General features: G+C 44.7%; 1 protein-coding gene across 1 annotated transcript in view; it reads right to left on the reverse strand.

The window, feature by feature from the left end:
* FRAS1 (Fraser extracellular matrix complex subunit 1) overlaps positions 1-20,878 on the reverse strand; it is an 845,787-nt gene that overhangs the window by 488,641 nt on the left and 336,268 nt on the right. The window contains exon 4 of the mRNA XM_069743201.1: positions 6,762-6,854. Coding sequence (XP_069599302.1) covers positions 6,762-6,854 — 93 coding nt within the window. The remainder of the gene's footprint in view (positions 1-6,761; positions 6,855-20,878) is intronic.

Raw genomic sequence — 20,878 nt, forward strand, 5'->3', positions numbered from 1 at the left:
TCTGTAATCTGTCCTGCATAATTACTATGTCAGCATTGCCCCTTGGTAAAGACCATAAAATGTAGTACTAAAGAAAAAGACCAGATCTCTGGAAGTGTATGGTTGATAAAAAAATACATACTGTATACCATATATATCAAAGGGGAGTACTGGAAATAGAATAAAAGCAAATATTGATCACTTCTAACCTAGGGACAGGTCCTCTTAATATATTGCAATCATCATGTTACATAGCAGTGTGTACTTAAAATTGCTCATTTTGCCTTTCTACCCAGCTAATTATTCTCTTTGCTGTATGAAGAAACAGGAAGTAACTTGTCCCTGCATTTATCACTCCCCTCTTCACATCCTGACCCTCCTCGGCTCCTCCCTCTGCCAGGGACTTTGGCAGTGACTTATGACCCATGCAGGGAAAATTGACCTCCTGTTTCCACACAGAGCTTAGAAGGATTCAGCTAGTCAGTTTTTCATCACGTCAGGTCATAGACCTCATGGAAAAGAAAGGAATTAGCTGGGTAGAAGGGCAAAATGAGTAATTGTAATAACGCAACTATATAATATGATGATTGATATATATTAAGAGGATAACAATTTCGATGGGAGTGCTTCTTTAAATGTCTGTTTAGGAAGTTAAATTGTTTTCTAACCAGCGTATACGTCTTAAAAGGTTTTACTATAGTCAAAAGGATAGATAATATTTGTCTGGTCAGCGAGGGTCCAACCAATGGTGACAAGAAAAGAGTCCCTAGCCCCCAGTTTGAATAAAGCGGTTGTTGATCGAGTGAACTACCTCCTAATTCAAAGTTGATGGGTCTGCTGGAGATAGTGGAGTACTGTACTCCGCTTTCCTCGGCAGTGCCATGGACTTTGAATGAATAGGCACATGCTAGACCAATGCTCCTTTGGTGAGGTGCAGAGGATAAGCAGTCAGACTGACACCAGTCAGACACATATCCCTACTCCCCTGGATATGTTTTATTGAAAGCTAAAGATTCAGAATATGCAATATAAAAATAACTTAAAACAAAGATGATACTATTGCGTGAACTGTGCTATGGATTTTTTTGCTTTCTCCAGGCATCATGTACAGAAGAGCAGGCAAAACATTGCTCCGTTAGCTAATACATCAGTAAGGTCCACTGACACAGTGACAATCACAGGAGCCTGGGTGAGCAAGCCTGTCTCTACTAATGTTTCCTGGCTCACTACCTACGCTAGCAATCCGCACTGTCTCATCCTGTCTGTGCTCCTCACCTGCCTGAGGCGGTAATGTATAATTCACAAGTCCTGCTATTACAACTGATTCATGCATCTCACAGTCATTCATCCTGAGCAAATAACAAATTGCTAACAGATGTCGGTCTATTCAATAGGTAACATGAATCAAAATAGAAAAACAGCATGCAACCAATTGTACGCACAAACTACATATTATCTTCACATAATACACAGGTAATATCAATCAGGAATCCTTCATGGAGATTTGGCTGGGGGGGGCTTCCAACACTGGCATGCTTCAGTGATTATAAGGCCGAGGAAACACTTGACTTCTCACATGCATCTCATCCCTCTTGTAACTAACTAAGCAGCTTAAAGTTTTCAGTACCTGAATAAAGGGCTCGGCATACCACAGTCATTTATGACCATGCAAAATCAGCATGTGCTACAACACGTCCATGTTTTGGTCATTGTAGACCAATACACTTTAGCAGAGGTTTGTCTCCAAATAATGAATGGAATCTAATGATATACATCCATTAAGACCAGATGTTATCACAAAAAAAAAAATACTATTTCGGATGTGCCTTTAAATGAGGGCATTATAAAATGTATTGCTGTTGGTAAAATCCATGGCTGATCCAAAGCACATTTTGATGATTTGAAAGCCCACCGTAGACCGATATATCTGCAAACATTTTTATTGAATGATTTTTTTTATATATATGTATTTTTAAAATTGTAATTATTATTGAGATTTACTACAAAAAAAAAGAATGCAAATGTCTTCAACAAAAGTACATAGAGTCATGGCCGAAAGTGTTGGAACCCACAAATTTTTTTTTTCAAGAAAATGAAGTATTTCTCCGAAAAAATTATTGCAATTACAGTGGCGTAACTTGAAACTCATGGGCCCCGATGCGAAAGCTCCAAAGGGGCCCCCAAATATTTAAAATCTTTAATAGCAATAATCTTTTTCTATAGACCAAAGGGACCTTTAGTGACCCCTAGGCTCCAGGGCCCAGGTGCGATTGCAACCCCTGCACCTGTTGTAGTTACGCAAATTGGACATAATTTCACACAAACCCCAAAAATGGGAAATACTAAATTGTAGACACTTTTTTCAAAATTTTGGGTTAACAACTTTGCTTCAAGCATGTGATGCTCGTTAAAAACTCACCTGTGGCAAGTAACATATGTGGGCAATATGAAAATCACACCTGAAACCAGTTAAAAAGGGGACGTTTACTCAATATTTGCATTATGTGTCTGTGTATGACACACTAAGCACAGATGAGAGAAAAGGAAGAGAACTGTCTGAGGACTTGAGAAAAAAAAAATTGTTGAACAATAGCAACAATCTCAAGGGTACAAGTCCAGCTCCAGAGAGGGTGCCCAAAATTTTGTCCAGCTCATTTTGGGGGGTTTGCGTGAAATGCCGTCCAATTTGTCTTTTTTTTTCTCTCTCATTTTTTTGTGTATTGTTACAATATACACAAGGGAAATAAAGATGTGTATAACAAGACATGTATTTGTAATAATTTTCTAGGGAAAATATTTCATTTTCTGGAATAAATTCAAGGGGTGCCTACACTTTCGACCATTGCTGTACTTGCGGCACTGTTAAAAATGAATTATTAATTACTGAATTCTGTACTGAGCACATTGCCTCTCGCTGACATTACAAAAGCGATTTGTCACGATCAGCTGCAGCTGCAGCCGCTGATGCGGCCCAGCCCATAGATGCCCCCATAGATGACCCTTTATACCGCAGAGGGGGACCCGGGCCTAACCGAAACTAGGGGAGGGTAGAGACCGGGGTTCTGTGGCAGCTGAGCATGTGGACAAGGAAAGACACGTAGGACTTGATTACAACGCACAACTTCAGGTATAGAGAAAGTAAATTTTACTAAAGTAAAGTCACACAGTACATAAACAAAACATAATGATGTCAGGCTCCCGATTCCACACCTCCCAGAAGGGTACCACCCAGTGGACCCCGAGGAACCAACGGATCACCGAGGCACACATAGGTGGGACATCTGGAAACAGGCAGGACATCTGGGTACATGAGGTCATCAGGACGCAGGCAAGACATCAGGGTACAGACAGGACATCAGGACATCTGGACACAGGAAGGACATCAGGGTACACAAGGTCATCAGGACGCAGGCAGGACATCAGGGTACAGACAGGATATCTGGACCCAGGGTCACCGGCAGACATCAGACAGGAGTCATTCGGTTCCGGACATCCGACACGACCCACAGGCACCATCACTGTTATCAGGCTCCAAGCTCCAGACAGCGGTCATCAGGTTCCAGACTGCGGTCATCAGGCTCCAGGCATCGGACTTAGGAAGGAACTCGAGCGGGATGGTGCTAGAACCGCAGGATTGCATGGTATCCAGAGCACAGAGTAGTAGATGCTCCGCAGAAACACCGGTTACAAGAGACTCAAAGTCACTGGGTGCGGGGCTCCAGGTGCAGAGGGATTCCAGGAACATAATCACAGCAGACACAGTTCAGACAGGTTCAGGTATAGGACAGGTACAGGATCAAGGATTCGGGACTGGATATAACGCCTCCAGGACAGGCACCAGAACAGAACAAAACAGGAATCAAGGCAAGGACTTTGGAACCAAAACATAGACAGGAGAGGTGCAGGAACACAAACACACATAGCAAAGTTCAGAAGCTTTGTGAGTAGTTCAGGCCCTGACCTTAGGGCAGGGGAACTATATAAAGGAGCTGCCCCTCAGTAATTGGCTGGGGACAGCACCTCAAGTACACACCCTAACCCTGATAAAAGCAGGGGACGTGTGGCCGCGCACGCCCTAAGCACAAACAGAAACCATTACAGCACAATAAGTGCAGGAACTGAGGCTCAGGGCACCAGGCTGTGACTGCACGCACTGACACATGTTGAAAGTCATGCACCAGCTGCAAATGACCTCGCAACCCGCGGATAGCTTCCACAGCAGCAACCAGGGACCGCACATGTGGATGGTCATGCAGCAGGGCAAAGACCTAACCACCCATGTACGGCTGCGCAGCAGAGCAGGGAACTGAGAAAGCTCCATCCAGGTAACAGCCAACAGTATCCCAGCTCAAAATAGGGGGAAAGGAACAAAGGGTTAAAGCAAACATATGCATTGTCACGCCGAAAACCAGATACAGACAGAACGGCGTGACACTATTTCTGTATATTTAGCTCAGAGTAAAAGTTAACACCATATAGAGAGAACACGTGCTCTATGGGACATATATAATCATGTGAGGGCTGTCACTTGGGGCCTGTCACTTTGGGCCTCCTCCTGCTGTCACCTTCACTCTCTACAGACTCCAGACAGACTGATTGAACAGCTGGCAGCTGTGATTATGAAGACTTCTACCATACTCCATGACAGGGACAGACGCCATTTACCATTCAGAATTTCAGGAAAGATGGAGAAGAAACATTGATATGGACAAATGGATAATCTCTTTGTAACTACTTTACCTATTTTCTGTTTTACTGCAATGTGGTTTTTTTTGTGGACAATCCAATAAACCACTAAATTTTTTATGAAGATATCATTACATTTTTCTTTAAGAGCATCGCATCTGGTAAAGAGTCCTGATTAAATAAATATGAGAAATAAGCATATTTAACAAGCACTGAAACAATGGCTACCAATAGGCAGTTGAAACTCTTTATATCCAGTAATAATATAAGGATCAAATGTAAGAATGTCTAACCTGTAGCAGCCAAAACTCATTGTACAAGGAGCTTTAAATCTAAAACACAGGACACAAAAGGAAGAAAAGAAGGAAGAAAGGAAGGGGAGGTGGGATGTAAGGCCCTGGGCTGGCGAACTAGCCGGGGTCAACTGGCCCACTGGAGAACCAGAGGATTCTCCGGTGGGCCCAGGAACTGACATTTGTTGGCATACAAGGTCGGCAGCTGCCTAGGACCCCCTGCTGCAACAGGGGCCCCAGCCAAAGACATGTCGCTAATAGCGGCAAACTTCGCAGCTCCTATGGGGCCCGTTAGTCAGGGGGACCCACCCGCACCAGCAGTGGAGCAGTGGGTGACAGGAGGCGGGAGTCGGATGCTGTGGCTAAAGTCTGTGCCCACTGCAAAAGAGAAATTAAAATTCACTGCTCCCCACACTCATGGGCAGTGAATATTCATTTCTCTTTTGCAGCGGCTCCTGCCTCCAGTCACCTGCTGCTCCACTGCTGCTGCCCCACAGCGCACGCCACATTCAACTGTATAAGCATCAATAAATGGTGATGTGAGCTGCTCCATAGATTAACACTGGTCCGAGTGCTTTTCGATGTTTTCTCGCATAGCATTCTACCGTATTCTGCGGTAGTGTGACCACGGCCTTAAAAACAGTATTGGCACAGATCTAAGAGTAACAAAAAAGATGTGTGACATATCTATTAAAATGTCACAAAACTTGATCAAACTGTCTCTTTTTCACACTATTTCATTCTATACACTCTTTTCCGTTATAATATAATAATAATAATGTTTATTTTTATATAGCGCTAACATATTCCGCAGCGCTTTACAGTTTGCACACATTATCATCGCTGTCCCCATTGGGGCTCACAATCTAAATTCCCTATCAGTATGTCTTTGGAATGCGGGAAGAAACTGGAGAACCCGGAGGAAACCCACGCAAACATGGAGAGAACATACAAACTCCTTGCAGATGTTGTCCTTGGTGGGGTTTGAACCCAGGACTCCAACGCTGCAAGGCTGCAGTGCTAACCACTGCGCCAAAGTGCTTTTTCTTCTATAGGATCAATTCTGTCATTGAACACTGATACATTTCATGAAATAAAGTCCAAGACTGAGTTCAGACGAGCAAATAAAAATTTTTACTGTTTTGCACCCTTAAATAAAATTCTATTTTTGTAATTGTATGACAATTTGTATGTGCTAAAATCCCATCTGTATGTAATCTGTATGTCCATTTTTAATATGCATAGCCAAAAAAGCCAATTCAAATTCCTGTGTCATTTTTACAACAAATCTGAAAAACAGGTTTCATATGAACAGTGTCCACATAGTCGGTACGGTAATTGTTTTGTGCACTAATCAGACTTGAATAGTAGTGGATGTGATTTTTTTTTTTTTCGAAATAGTCAACCAACTAAGGCCTTACTTATTTCAAAGTCTACATTGCCACTCTATGAATGGTGATCATCGCATTTGAGGAATGGGGAGTTTGAGATTTATATAATTAGTTAACATTGTTAGCAGAACAATTCAATGTTTAAATGTGGAACTTATGCTGTGTTAGGATAGGAACTAGATTCCTCCTTTTTAAGTACCGTAGGTCCAAAAGTACAGTTCTACATACTGCAATGCTGCAAAACAATGCACAAGGGAAACTATCATCAGGGCACCCAATAAAGCCACAGAAGCAATAAACATATATCTACTACTAGGATCAGAGAGAAGTATATAAAAATATTCAGCGCATGAAAGTATCAAATAAAAAAATATCTCCTCTGGATGAGAAAAGATGATAAAAGAATACTTACAGCATGCTCTTTCCCTTCATGTCGGCAAAAGCTTTCTGATCTTGAAGCACATTCAGGGCAGCACTTATTGGGATCTATTCGAAAAATTTCTCCCTAAATAATAAATAATTTATGTTATTTGGAGTAGTAAAAAAACATATATAATTTTGCTTCAATCTTGAATTATTTCTGCAGAAAGGCATGGATAACATGCATTATTGAACTGTAAACCTTCCAAGATAGCAATGATATAGAGTACAATGAATACAGAACAAACTGTTCAGACACAATACTACAATATTTGTAAAGGAGTACATTTTGAAGCTTTTTTTTTTTTTTTAACTTTACCCATCTGAAAGCACTAAAGGACCATTGGCTCGGTCACATATGGTAGGTAACATAGTAACATAGTTAGTAAGGCCGAAAAAAGACATTTGTCCATCCAGTTCAGCCTATATTCCATCATAATAAATCCCCAGATCTACGTCCTTCTACAGAACCTAATAATTGTATGATACAATATTGTTCTGCTCCAGGAAGACATCCAGGCCTCTCTTGAACCCCTCGACTGAGTTCGCCATCACCACCTCCTCAGGCAAGCAATTCCAGATTCTCACTGCCCTAACAGTAAAGAATCCTCTTCTATGTTGGTGGAAAAACCTTCTCTCCTCCAGACGTAAAGAATGCCCCCTTGTGCCCGTCACAGGTAAAATTGCACCTGGGGACTTATGACTCGGAGAATCCACATAACCATCTACTATGGAGTTTTGATCTCACATTAGACGCATAAAGTCAATAGTGCAGAGTTTATATGAATATTTTTACTTGATACTAGGCACATGAGGTCCAGTGCGTAGGACAGCAGGTTGCAAAAAGCAACACCAGAGTGATTTTTATTTTTTGTATTTCCCCCCGCCCCTCCACTAGACGAAATAGCAAAAAGGATGTCTTTGCAGAGAGATAAGGGTTGGATGCTCCTGCATTTATTTGTTTTTTTCACGTATTTAAAACACATCCAGATGAAGATGCAAGCACTAATCAGGTCCCTTTGCCAATGTGAAGCATCGTGATCAAGCTGCTGAAGTCGCCTTAGCGTGATGATGTGACCTTATCACAAGCAGGTGACGTTGCTTCAGAACTGTAGCGATGGCGAAGATGAGGATGAAGGTAAATGCTCTGTTGTGCAGCAAGAGATATAGGATGCTTTTCCAGCAGAAGTGAGTGAGGGCATAGTATGAGAGTGATGGATAGAGTGAGGGAACAGCATGTGGGGAGGCAGTATATAAAATGATGGATAGCGTAAAAGTACAGTATAGAAATGGGACAGCGTGGAGGGACACTAAGGGTGGGGATAGTGTTACGGTTATAATTCATAGCGCAGGAAAAGTGTGCCGGGAGTTATTTAATTCATAATGGGTGGACGGTGTGTTGGTCATAATGCATAAAGGCCGATGATGTGGTGGGTAAAATTCATAAGAGGGAATGGTGTGGCAACTATAGATCATAATGGGTGTTGATATGGTTGGTATAATTCATGAGAGAACGATATGGTGGGTATAATTCATAAGGCGAGTTGGTGTGGTGGGTATAATTCATAAGTGAGAGAAGGTGTAGAGGGTAAAATTCATAAAGGGGGCAGTGTGTCAGTTATAAGTCATAGGCTGCCGTCACACTAGCAGTATTTGGTCAGTATTTTACATCAGTATTTGTAAGCCAAAACCAGGAGTGGAACAATCAGAGGAAAAGTATAATAGAAACATATGCACCACTTCTGTATTTATCACCCACTCTTGGTTTTGGCTTACAAATACTGAGGTAAAATACTGACCAAATACTGCTAGTGGACGGCAGCCATAAGAGGGGAATCTATGGTTCATAAAAAGAGACAGTGTGCAGTCGTAGTATATAAGGGGATATGGTGTGGAGGCAGTATTTTATAGAAGAGGGCAGGCTGGAGGCTACGTATCATAAGAGGAACAGTATGGAGAAATCTTCTGCGAAAGCATTTTTTGTGAGGTGCAATTAATTACTGAGGTGTTAAATATTAAGGGTGTGTGCACACGTTGCAGATTTTGCTGCAGTTTTCCATGAGTTTACAGTACCATGTAAACCTATGGAAAAACAAAATCTGCAGTGCACATGCTGCGGAAAAAAACGTGCGGAAACGCTGCGTTGTTTATTCCACAGCATGCTCATTCTTTGTGCGGATTCTGCAGCGGTTTACACCTGTTCCATTATAGGAATCCGCAGGTGTAAAACCGCAGGTGGAATCCGCACAAAAACCGCATAAAATCCGCGGTAAATCCACAGGTAATACGCAGTGCTTTTTACCTGCGGATTTCTCAAAACAGGTGCGGAAAAATCCGCAGAGGTTCCATCTACGTGTGCACATACCCTAAGACTTATTTAGGGCACAGCATGGGCAGATATTTTTATCCAGGAGCATTATAACAGCATTGCTATATTTAAAGGCACTGTGTCAGGATGTGCCGCAAAAGACAGAAAAAGTCTGCAAAGACAAGCTGTGGCATCAGAACCGGATGAACAAGAACGGGATGAGAACTAGAGATAAGCGAACGTGTTTGGAAAACACTCGCCAATCTCAAATCCGGCATGAATGTAGCTCATTCCCGAGCACTTTTCCTCAAAATTGCATTTCCACTAATGCTTTTCTTTAGGACTTTGGCTAGGATAGTGGTGCTGCATGATGAGCGGGGAAAGTGTTTTATGAGGAAAGGGGGCATAGGTCAGAGGAGATTCGGACGGTAATTTTTTTAATTAACTTAATGTGTGTACATTCCGGCACAGAAACTATTCACAACGTCCAGACTCAAGGGTTTCTGTCATTGGCTGCTGAAGTCACATGTCCATCTTCATACTAAAAGCGGACATGTTGGTTTGCCAGAACCAATTTATCAGTGTAACAGTGCAGAGAGGCTGCTCTTGATGCAAGTTGTCATGTAGTTTGATAGCATCCTGCGTGAATTCGACCTTCCAGCATCTAACTAGTTTGGGGTAATAGTGTTATATAGGTAGGAGTCCAGATATCCTAATCAAAATCATTTTGGCTAATACTGTGTTGCAGTCAGGAGGTCACATTACCTAATAAAAATGATTTGGGCTAATATTGGGGTTCAGGCACAAGGCCTTATTTCCTAATCAAAACCGTTTGGGCTAATATTGTTGTGCAAGTACCAGGCCCCATTTCCTAATCAAAATAGTTTGGGCTATAATTGAGTTGCAGTCAGGAGAAGTTCACATTTCCTAATCAAAATAGTATGGGATAATATTGGGGATCAAGCACCAGGCCCCATTTCCTTATCAAAATCATACGGGCTAATACTGTGTTTCAGTCAGGAGGTGTTTACATTTGCTACTCAAAATTGTTTGGGCTAAAATTGTTGTGTAGGTACCAGGCCCCATTCCCTAATCAAAATTGTATGGGCTATTATTTGGGTGCAGGCACCAAGCTTCATTTCCTTATCAAAATCGTTTGCTCTAAAACTGAGTTGCAGTCAGGAGGAGTTCACATTTTCTAATCAAAATCGTTTGGGCTAACATTGTTGTGCAGATACTAGGCTCCCTTTCATAATCAAAATTGTTTGGGCTAATACTGGGGTGCAGGCACCAGGCTCTATTTCCTAATTAAAATCATTTGGGCTAATACTGTGTTGCAGTCAGGAGGAGTTCACATTTCTTAATCAAAATAGTTTGGGACAATATTGGGAATCATGTAAAGAAGCTGCGGAGACACCATCACGTGTTTCTCGACGCAAGCAGTGAATAGCCAGGCCTTTCCCCGGGAAGGAACAACCACGGGAAGGGCAGCATCCTATGAAGGAAAGCCACCTATGCCAAGCATGGTATCCATCCACAGACAGCTGTTTCGGGGTTTTTGCCCCTCATCAGTGTGGAGTAGGAATCTGGCTATTAGGAGCAGTGCCTAGTAAAAAGGCTATAAAGGCACAGATGATTGGCCTCGGGGAGACCAAAACATCCAACACTGCGGAGACACCATCACGTGTTTCTCAACGCAGTGATTCCAGAACACTGCCCCCATCCCTTATGGGAAATATGCAGATGCATGTAAAGAAGCTGCGGAGACACCATCACGTGTTTCTCGACGCAAGCAGTGAATAGCCAGGCCTTTCCCCAGGAAGGAACAACCACGGGAAGGGCAGCATCCTATGAAGGAAAGCCACCTATGCCAAGCATGGTATCCATTCACAGACAGCTGTTTCGGGGTTTTTGCCCCTCATCAGTGTGGAGTAGGAATCTGGCTATTAGGAGCAGTGCCTAGTAAAAAGGCTATAAAGGCACAGATGATTGGCCTCGGGGAGACCAAAACATCCAACACTGCGGAGACACCATCACGTGTTTCTCAACGCAGTGATTCCAGAACACTGCCCCCATCCCTTATGGGAAATATGCAGATGCATGTAAAGAAGCTGCGGAGACACCATCACGTGTTTCTCGACGCAAGCAGTGAATAGCCAGGCCTTTCCCCGGGAAGGAACAACCACGGGAAGGGCAGCATCCTATGAAGGAAAGCCACCTATGCCAAGCATGGTATCCATCCACAGACAGCTGTTTCGGGGTTTTTGCCACTCATCAGTGTGGAGTAGGAAACTGGCTATTAGGAGCAGTGCCTAGTAAAAAGGCTATAAAGGCACAGATGATTGGCCTCGGGGAGACCAAAACATCCAACACTGCGGAGACACCATCACGTGTTTCTCAACGCAGTGATTCCAGAACACTGCCCCCATCCCTTATGGGAAATATGCAGATGCATGTAAAGAAGCTGCGGAGACACCATCACGTGTTTCTCGACGCAAGCAGTGAATAGCCAGGCCTTTCCCCGGGAAGGAACAACCACGGGAAGGGCAGCATCCTATGAAGGAAAGCCACCTATGCCAAGCATGGTATCCATCCACAGACAGCTGTTTCGGGGTTTTTGCCCCTCATCAGTGTGGAGTAGGAATCTGGCAATTAGGAGCAGTGCCTAGTAAAAAGGCTATAAAAGGCACAGATGATTGGCCTCGGGGAGACCAAAACATCCAACACTGCGGAGACACCATCACGTGTTTCTCAACGCAGTGATTCCAGAACACTGCCCCCATCCCTTATGGGAAATATGCAGATGCATGTAAAGAAGCTGCGGAGACACCATCACGTGTTTCTCGACGCAAGCAGTGAATAGCCAGGCCTTTCCCCAGGAAGGAACAACCACGGGAAGGGCAGCATCCTATGAAGGAAAGCCACCTATGCCAAGCATGGTATCCATCCACAGACAGCTGGGCATATTTCCCATAAGGGATGGGGGCAGTGTTCTGGAATCTGTTGTGAATTCTGTGGCTGAGTTCACTTCTGTGGTCACAAGTGGTATTGCAGTCTCTGGGCTTCCTCCCTCAGGTGTTTTGGTGAGCTCGTTGGCTGCCTTGTTATTTAGCTCCACCTGAGTCTGTCTTCCTTGCTCCTTGTCAATGTTCCAGTGTTGGATCTGAGCTACTGCATCTTTCCTTGGGCCTGCTGCTCTGCTAGATAAGTGCTTCTAGTTTGTTTTCTGTTTTTTCTGTCCAGCTTGTTATTATCTTTTGCTGGAAGCTCTGAGAAGCAAAGGGGTGCACCGCCGTGCTGTTAGTTCGGCACGGTGGGTCTTTTTGCCCCTTTGCGTGGTTTTCGTTTTAGGGTTTTTTGTAGACTGCATAGTTCTCTTTGCTATCCTCGCTCTGTCTAGAATATCGGGCCTCACTTTGCTGAATCTATTTCATTCCTACGTTTGTCTTTTCATCTTGCTAACAGTCATTATATGTGGGGGCTGCCTATTCCTTTGGGGTATTTCTCTGAGGTAAGTCAGGCTTGTATTTCTATCTTCAGGCTAGTCAGCTCCTCAGGCAGTGCCGAGTTGCATAGGTAGTTGATAGGCGCAATCCACTGCTGCTTCCAGTTGTGTGAGGATAGATCAGGTACTGCAGTCTACAGAGATTCCACGTCTCAGAGCTCGTCCTATTGTTTTGGGTTATTGCCAGATCTCTGTATGTGCGCTGATTACTGCACGCTGTGTTGCCTGATTGCCAGCCATAACAGTACAAGGAGCCTTTCAATGATTTCCAATAGAGGGAAAAAAGAAATCCTGACATCATTTTTTTTTCTTAGCTCTGTCTTCAGTCTTTTTTTTCCCCTAGACATTATAGTGCTTCAGGACACAGCTGTGGACATGGATATTCAGGCTCTTTGCTCCTCAATGGATAATCTCGTTGTAAATGTACAAAAGATTCAATATACTATTGATCAGAAATCGATGCTAGAACCAAGAATTCCGATTCCTGATTTGTTTTTTGGTGACAGAACTAAGTTCCTGAGCTTCAGAAATAATTGTAAGCTATTTTTGGCCTTGAAACCTCATTCTTCTGGTAATCCTATTCAACAGGTTTTGATTATTATTTCTTTTTTGCGCGGCGACCCACAGGACTGGGCGTTTTCTCTTGCACCAGGAGATTCTGCATTGAGTAATGTTGATGCATTTTTCCAGGCGCTGGGATTGCTTTACGATGAGCCTAATTCAGTGGATCAAGCTGAGAAAAATCTGCTGGCTTTATGCCAGGGTCAGGATGATGTAGAAGTATATTGTCAGAAATTTAGAAAATGGTCAGTACTCACTCTGTGGAATGAATCTGCACTAGCGGCTTTGTTCAGAAAGGGTCTCTCTGAAGCTCTTAAGGATGTAATGGTGGGATTTCCTATGCCTGCTGGTTTGAATGAGTCTATGTCCTTGGCCATTCAGATCGGTCGTCGCTTGCGCGAGCGTAAATCTGTGCACCATCTGGCGGTATTGTCTGAGAGTAAGCCTGAGCCTATGCAGTGCGACAGGACTATGACTAAGGTAGAACGGCACGAACACAGACGTCTGAACAGACTGTGTTTCTATTGTGGTGATTCTACTCATGCTATTTCTAATTGTCCTAAACGCACTAGGCGGTTCGATAGCTCTGCCGTTATTGGTACTGTACAGTCCAAATTCCTTTTGTCCATTACCTTAATGTGCTCTTTGTCATCATATTCTGTCATGGCGTTTGTGGATTCAGGCGCTGCCCTGAATCTGATGGATTTGGATTATGCTAAACGTTGTGGATTTTTCTTGGAGCCTTTGCGGTGTCCTATTCCGTTGAGAGGAATTGATGCTACACCTCTGGCCAAGAATAAGCCTCAGTACTGGGCCCAGCTGACCATGTGCATGGCTCCTGCACATCAGGAAGTTATTCGCTTTTTGGTACTGCATAATTTGCATGATGTGGTCGTGTTGGGGTTGCCATGGCTACAAACCCATAATCCAGTATTGGATTGGAACTCTATGTCGGTAACCAGCTGGGGTTGTCAGGGAGTACATGGTGATGTTCCATTTTTGTCTATTTCGTCATCCATTCCTTCTGACATCCCAGAGTTCTTGTCGGACTTTCAGGATGTATTTGAAGAGTCCAAGTCTGATGCCCTTCCTCCGCATAGGAATTGTGATTGTGCTATCGATTTGATTCCTGGTAGTAAATTCCCTAAGGGCCGTCTGTTTAATTTATCTGTGCCAGAACACGCCGCTATGCGGAGTTATATAAAGGAATCCTTGGAGAAGGGTCATATTCGCCCATCGTCATCACCGTTGGGAGCAGGGTTCTTTTTTGTGGCCAAGAAGGATGGTTCGCTAAGACCGTGTATTGATTACCGCCTTCTTAATAAGATCACTGTTAAGTTTCAGTATCCCTTGCCATTGATTTCTGACTTGTTTGCTCGGATTAAGGGGGCTAGTTGGTTTACTAAGATTGATCTTCGTGGTGCGTATAATCTGGTGAGAATCAGGCAGGGAGATGAATGGAAAACGGCATTTAATACGCCCGAGGGTCATTTTGAGTATCTGGTGATGCCGTTCGGACTTGCCAATGGTCCATCTGTTTTTCAGTCTTTTATGCATGACATTTTCCGTGAGTATCTGGATAAATTCTTGATTGTTTACTTGGATGACATTTTGATCTTCTCAGATGATTGGGAGTCTCATGTGAAGCAAGTCAGAATGGTTTTCCAGGTACTGCGTGCTAATTCCTTGTTCGTGAAGGGATCAAAGTGTCTCTTCGGTGTGCAGAAAGTTTCATTTTTGGGGTTCATCTTTTCCCCTTCTACTATCGAGATGGATCCGGTTAAGGTTCAGGCCATCCAGGATTGGACTCAGCCGACATCTCTAAAAAGTTTGCAGAAATTCCTGGGCTTTGCTAATTTTTATCGTCGCTTCATCTGTAATTTTTCTAGCATTGCCAGACCATTGACCGATTTGACCAAGAAGGGTGCTGATTTGGTTAATTGGTCTTCTGCTGCCGTGGAAGCTTTTCAGGAGTTGAAGCGTCGTTTTTGCTGTGCCCCTGTGTTGTGTCAACCTGATGTTTCTCTTCCGTTCCAGGTCGAGGTTGATGCTTCTGAGATTGGTGCAGGGGCGGTTTTGTCACAGAGAGGTTCTGGTTGCTCAGTGTTCAAACCATGTGCTTTCTTTTCCAGGAAATTTTCTGCTGCTGAGCGTAATTATGATGTGGGCAACCGAGAGTTGCTGGCCATGAAGTGGGCATTCGAGGAGTGGCGTCATTGGCTTGAGGGTGCTAAGCATCGCGTGGTGGTTTTGACTGATCATAAGAACCTTACTTATCTTGAGTCTGCCAAGCGCTTGAATCCTAGACAGGCCCGTTGGTCGTTATTTTTTGCTCGTTTTGATTTTGTGATTTCATACCTTCCGGGCTCTAAAAATGTGAAGGCGGATGCTCTGTCTAGGAGTTTTGTGCCCGACTCTCCGGGGTTATCTGAGCCGGCGAGTATCCTCAAGGAAGGAGTCATTGTGTCTGCCATCTCCCCTGATTTGCGGAGAGTGTTGCAGAAATTTCAGGCTAATAAACCTGATCGTTGTCCGGCCGAGAAACTGTTCGTCCCTGATAGGTGGACTAGTAAAGTTATCTCTGAACTTCATTGTTCGGTGCTGGCCGGTCATCCAGGAATCTTTGGTACCAGGGAGTTGGTTGCTAGATCCTTCTGGTGGCCATCTCTGTCACGGGATGTGCGTGCTTTTGTGCAGTCCTGTGGAATTTGTGCTAGGGCTAAGCCCTGCTGTTCACGTGCCAGTGGGTTGCTTTTGCCCTTGCCGGTCCCGAAGAGGCCTTGGACACATATTTCGATGGATTTCATTTCTGACCTTCCCGTTTCTCAAAAGATGTCTGTCATTTGGGTGGTCTGTGATCGCTTTTCTAAGATGGTCCATCTGGTGCCCTTGGTTAAATTGCCTTCCTCCTCTGATTTGGTGCCTTTGTTCTTCCAGCATGTGGTTCGTTTACATGGCATTCCTGAGAATATTGTTTCTGACAGAGGTTCCCAGTTTGTCTCGAGGTTCTGGCGAGCCTTTTGTGGTAGGATGGGCATTGACCTATCTTTTTCCTCGGCCTTCCATCCTCAGACTAATGGCCAGACCGAACGAACCAATCAGACCTTGGAAACATATCTGAGATGTTTTGTTTCCGCTGACCAGGATGATTGGGTGTCAATTTTGCCGTTGGCTGAGTTCGCCCTTAATAATCGGGCCAGCTCGGCTACCTTGGTCTCTCCATTTTTCTGCAATTCTGGGTTCCATCCTCGTTTCTCTTCAGGACAGGTTGAGTCTTCGGACTGTCCTGGTGTGGATTATGTGGTGGACAGGTTGCAGCAGATCTGGACTCAGGTAGTGGACAATTTGACCTTGTCCCAGGAGAAGGCTCAGCTTTTCGCTAATCGCAGACGCCGTGTGGGACCCCGACTTCGTGTTGGGGATCTGGTTTGGTTATCTTCTCGTCATATACCTATGAAGGTTTCCTCTCCTAAATTTAAACCTCGTTTTATTGGTCCGTATAGGATTTCTGAGATTCTCAATCCGGTGTCTTTTCGTCTGACCCTCCCAGACTCCTTTTCTATACATAATGTATTCCATAGGTCGTTGTTGAGGAGATACGTGGCACCTATGGTTCCATCTGTGGAGCCTCCTGCCCCTGTTTTGGTGGAGGGGGAATTGGAGTATATTGTGGAGAAGATTTTGGATTCTCGTGTCTCTAGACGGAAACTCCAGTATCTGGTCAAATGGAAGGGTTATGCTCAGGAAGATAATTCCTGGGTTTTTGCCTCTGATGTCCATGCCCCAGATCTTGTTCGTGCCTTTCATGTGGCTCATCCTGGTCGGCCTGGGGGTTCTGGTGAGGGTTCGGTGACCCCTCCTCAAGGGGGGGTACTGTTGTGAATTCTGTGGCTGAGTTCACTTCTGTGGTCACAAGTGGTATTGCAGTCTCTGGGCTTCCTCCCTCAGGTGTTTTGGTGAGCTCGTTGGCTGCCTTGTTATTTAGCTCCACCTGAGTCTGTCTTCCTTGCTCCTTGTCAATGTTCCAGTGTTGGATCTGAGCTACTGCATCTTTCCTTGGGCCTGCTGCTCTGCTAGATAAGTGCTTCTAGTTTGTTTTCTGTTTTTTCTGTCCAGCTTGTTATTATCTTTTGCTGGAAGCTCTGAGAAGCAAAGGGGTGCACCGCCGTGCTGTTAGTTCGGCACGGTGGGTCTTTTTGCCCCTTTGCGTGGTTTTCGTTTTAGGGTTTTTTGTAGACTGCATAGTTCTCTTTGCTATCCTCGCTCTGTCTAGAATATCGGGCCTCACTTTGCTGAATCTATTTCATTCCTACGTTTGTCTTTTCATCTTGCTAACAGTCATTATATGTGGGGGCTGCCTATTCCTTTGGGGTATTTCTCTGAGGTAAGTCAGGCTTGTATTTCTATCTTCAGGCTAGTCAGCTCCTCAGGCAGTGCCGAGTTGCATAGGTAGTTGATAGGCGCAATCCACTGCTGCTTCCAGTTGTGTGAGGATAGATCAGGTACTGCAGTCTACAGAGATTCCACGTCTCAGAGCTCGTCCTATTGTTTTGGGTTATTGCCAGATCTCTGTATGTGCGCTGATTACTGCACGCTGTGTTGCCTGATTGCCAGCCATAACAGGAATCACTGCGTTGAGAAACACGTGATGGTGTTTCCGCAGTGTTGGATGTTTTGGTCTCCCCGAGGCCAATCATCTGTGCCTTTATAGCCTTTTTACTAGGCACTGCTCCTAATAGCCAGATTCCTACTCCACACTGATGAGGGGCAAAAACCCGGAAACAGCTGTCTGTGGATGGATACCATGCTTGGCATAGGTGGCTTTCCTTCATAGGATGCTGCCCTTCCCGTGGTTGTTCCTTCCCGGGGAAAGGCCTGGCTATTCACTGCTTGCGTCGAGAAACACGTGATGGTGTCTCCGCAGCTTCTTTACATGCATCTGCATATTTCCCATAAGGGATGGGGGCAGTGTTCTGGAATCACTGCGTTGAGAAACACGTGATGGTGTCTCCGCAGTGTTGGATGTTTTGGTCTCCCCGAGGCCAATCATCTGTGCCTTTATAGCCTTTTTACTAGGCACTGCTCCTAATAGCCAGATTCCTATTCCACACTGATGAGGGGCAAAAACCCCGAAACAGCTGTCTGTGGATGGATACCATGCTTGGCATAGGTGGCTTTCCTTCATAGGATGCTGCCCTTCCCGTGGTTGTTCCTTCCTGGGGAAAGGCCTGGCTATTCACTGCTTGCGTCGAGAAACACGTGATGGTGTCTCCGCAGCTTCTTTACATGCATCTGCATATTTCCCATAAGGGATGGGGGCAGTGTTCTGGAATCACTGCGTTGAGAAACACGTGATGGTGTCTCCGCAGTGTTGGATGTTTTGGTCTCCCCGAGGCCAATCATCTGTGCCTTTATAGCCTTTTTACTAGGCACTGGTCCTAATAGCCAGATTCCTACTCCACACTGATGAGGGGCAAAAACCCCGAAACAGCTGTCTGTGGATGGATACCATGCTTGGCATAGGTGGCTTTCCTTCATAGGATGCTGCCCTTCCCGTGGTTGTTCCTTCCCGGGGAAAGGCCTGGCTATTCACTGCTTGCGTCGAGAAACACGTGATGGTGTCTCCGCAGCTTCTTTACATGCATCTGCATATTTCCCATAAGGGATGGGGGCAGTGTTCTGGAATCACTGCGTTGAGAAACACGTGATGGTGTCTCCGCAGTGTTGGATGTTTTGGTCTCCCCGAGGCCAATCATCTGTGCCTTTATAGCCTTTTTACTAGGCACTGCTCCTAATAGCCAGATTCCTACTCCACTCTGGTGAGGGGCAAAAACCCCGAAACAGCTGTCTGTGGATGGATACCATGCTTGGCATAGGTGGCTTTCCTTCATAGGATGCTGCCCTTCCCGTGGTTGTTCCTTCCCGGGGAAAGGCCTGGCTATTCACTGCTTGCGTCGAGAAACACGTGATGGTGTCTCCGCAGCTTCTTTACATGCATCTGCATATTTCCCATAAGGGATGGGGGCAGTGTTCTGGAATCACTGCGTTGAGAAACACGTGATGGTGTCTCCGCAGTGTTGGATGTTTTGGTCTCCCCGAGGCCAATCATCTGTGCCTTTATAATTTTGGGAATCAGGCACCAGGCCCCATTTCATATTCAAAATCGTTTTGGGCCAATGTTGCTTTTTTATGCTGGCTATGGGGCCAGACGAAGTGGGGTCCAAGCAGAATCCAGACCCTCATCACCAAACGTTAACCCCTGGAGGTGGAGTTGATTCTGATGAGACTCACGTTACCCTCAGGGCAAGAAGTGGGAGAACAGAGAGGATGACAATGAGTTTGTAGACCTCATTTGGTGTGAACCCAGAGGCAAGCAGCTGAGTAGCTCTGCAGAGGATCTGGAGGAGGAGGAAGATGAGGAGATTACGTTGTGGCTTGATGCACAGACACAAAGTGTTGCAAGCACGACAAGCACTGCCTCCTCAGACACAACTCTGGCTGCGCACAGCAGTGGTTGTAAGTCTGCAGTTTGTAGGGGCGGCAATGGTTGCCTAGCCTGGTTCTTTTTTAAGACCGCAAAGGATGACTTAACTCACATTATCTGCCAACTTTACACAAAACTACGGTACTCCTTAGAGGCAAAAATTGCAATAATTTGACTATTATATGCATGAACCGACACATGCGCGATCAACTTGCATTAGTCTGGGAATCTCCCTGTGCAAAAATGAGGACTAGTGGGCCTCACCAACCAACAGCCATCCCATCAACCACATCTGCTATTTCTTCCTCCTCCATCACCGTGTAAAGTGTTCTCACACAGGTCTCCGGCTGCAGAACCTACATTTGTTTACCTGCTACAGGCGGGGTGAGTGAGAGCCTGTCAGCTGTTACGGAAGTGGAGATGTCTTTTTGTTTTTCACCTAGCACACCACATCTTTCTCAATCCACCATAACATATAAATATAATAATTTAGACAAAGGAGGAAAATGTTACATTTTTGACCATTCACTCACCCCTTATTTACCTCTTTGTCCTCCTTTGACTAAATTATTATGTTTATATGGATGTTGTGTGATCTGTTTTTATATAATTGTATAATAAAAATCTTTTGACATTTTTATCCATATCCTCGCTTGTCGCTACTCTTTTGTTTGTGGTTGTAACTATTGCATTTGGAGTACTCCACTATATTATTGTTTCTATAATTTAGTGGGGAGAGCGTGACTGCAATATACTCTTGACCCTATTACTTCATTGGTGTTTTATGATTATTGCTTCAATATACCAGCATGTTGCAGACAACATCACCAGTTCCTTGAAACAAAATCAATGTCTGCTGGGGTGCATTTCACCACCGACACCTGGACGAGCAAACATGGCTAAGGGCGTTACATCTCGCTGAATGGGCACTGCGTAACTCTGATGGCTATGGGGGAAGGCAGGCAAGGGGCTAATTCACATGTCTTGGAATCCCCAAGGCTTGTGGGTTAAACCTCTAACACTTCCTCGACCTCTAGTGTCTCCACCTGCGCCCTGAACCCCTCCCTAAATAAGACACACGTTCCAACAGTACAGAGAGAATCCCCTCACATCTGTACTGTACAGCCAGGGCTCACCGCAATCAGGCAGTGTTTAAATTAATATGCCTTGGAGTTCACAGTCACATAGCTCAAGAGATGTGGATAGCTATCCAGTCCGAGTTTGAGCAATGGCAGTCTCCACTGAACCTGG

This window comes from Ranitomeya imitator, chromosome 1, assembly GCF_032444005.1.
Source record: "Ranitomeya imitator isolate aRanImi1 chromosome 1, aRanImi1.pri, whole genome shotgun sequence".
Classification (NCBI taxonomy): domain Eukaryota; kingdom Metazoa; phylum Chordata; class Amphibia; order Anura; family Dendrobatidae; genus Ranitomeya; species Ranitomeya imitator.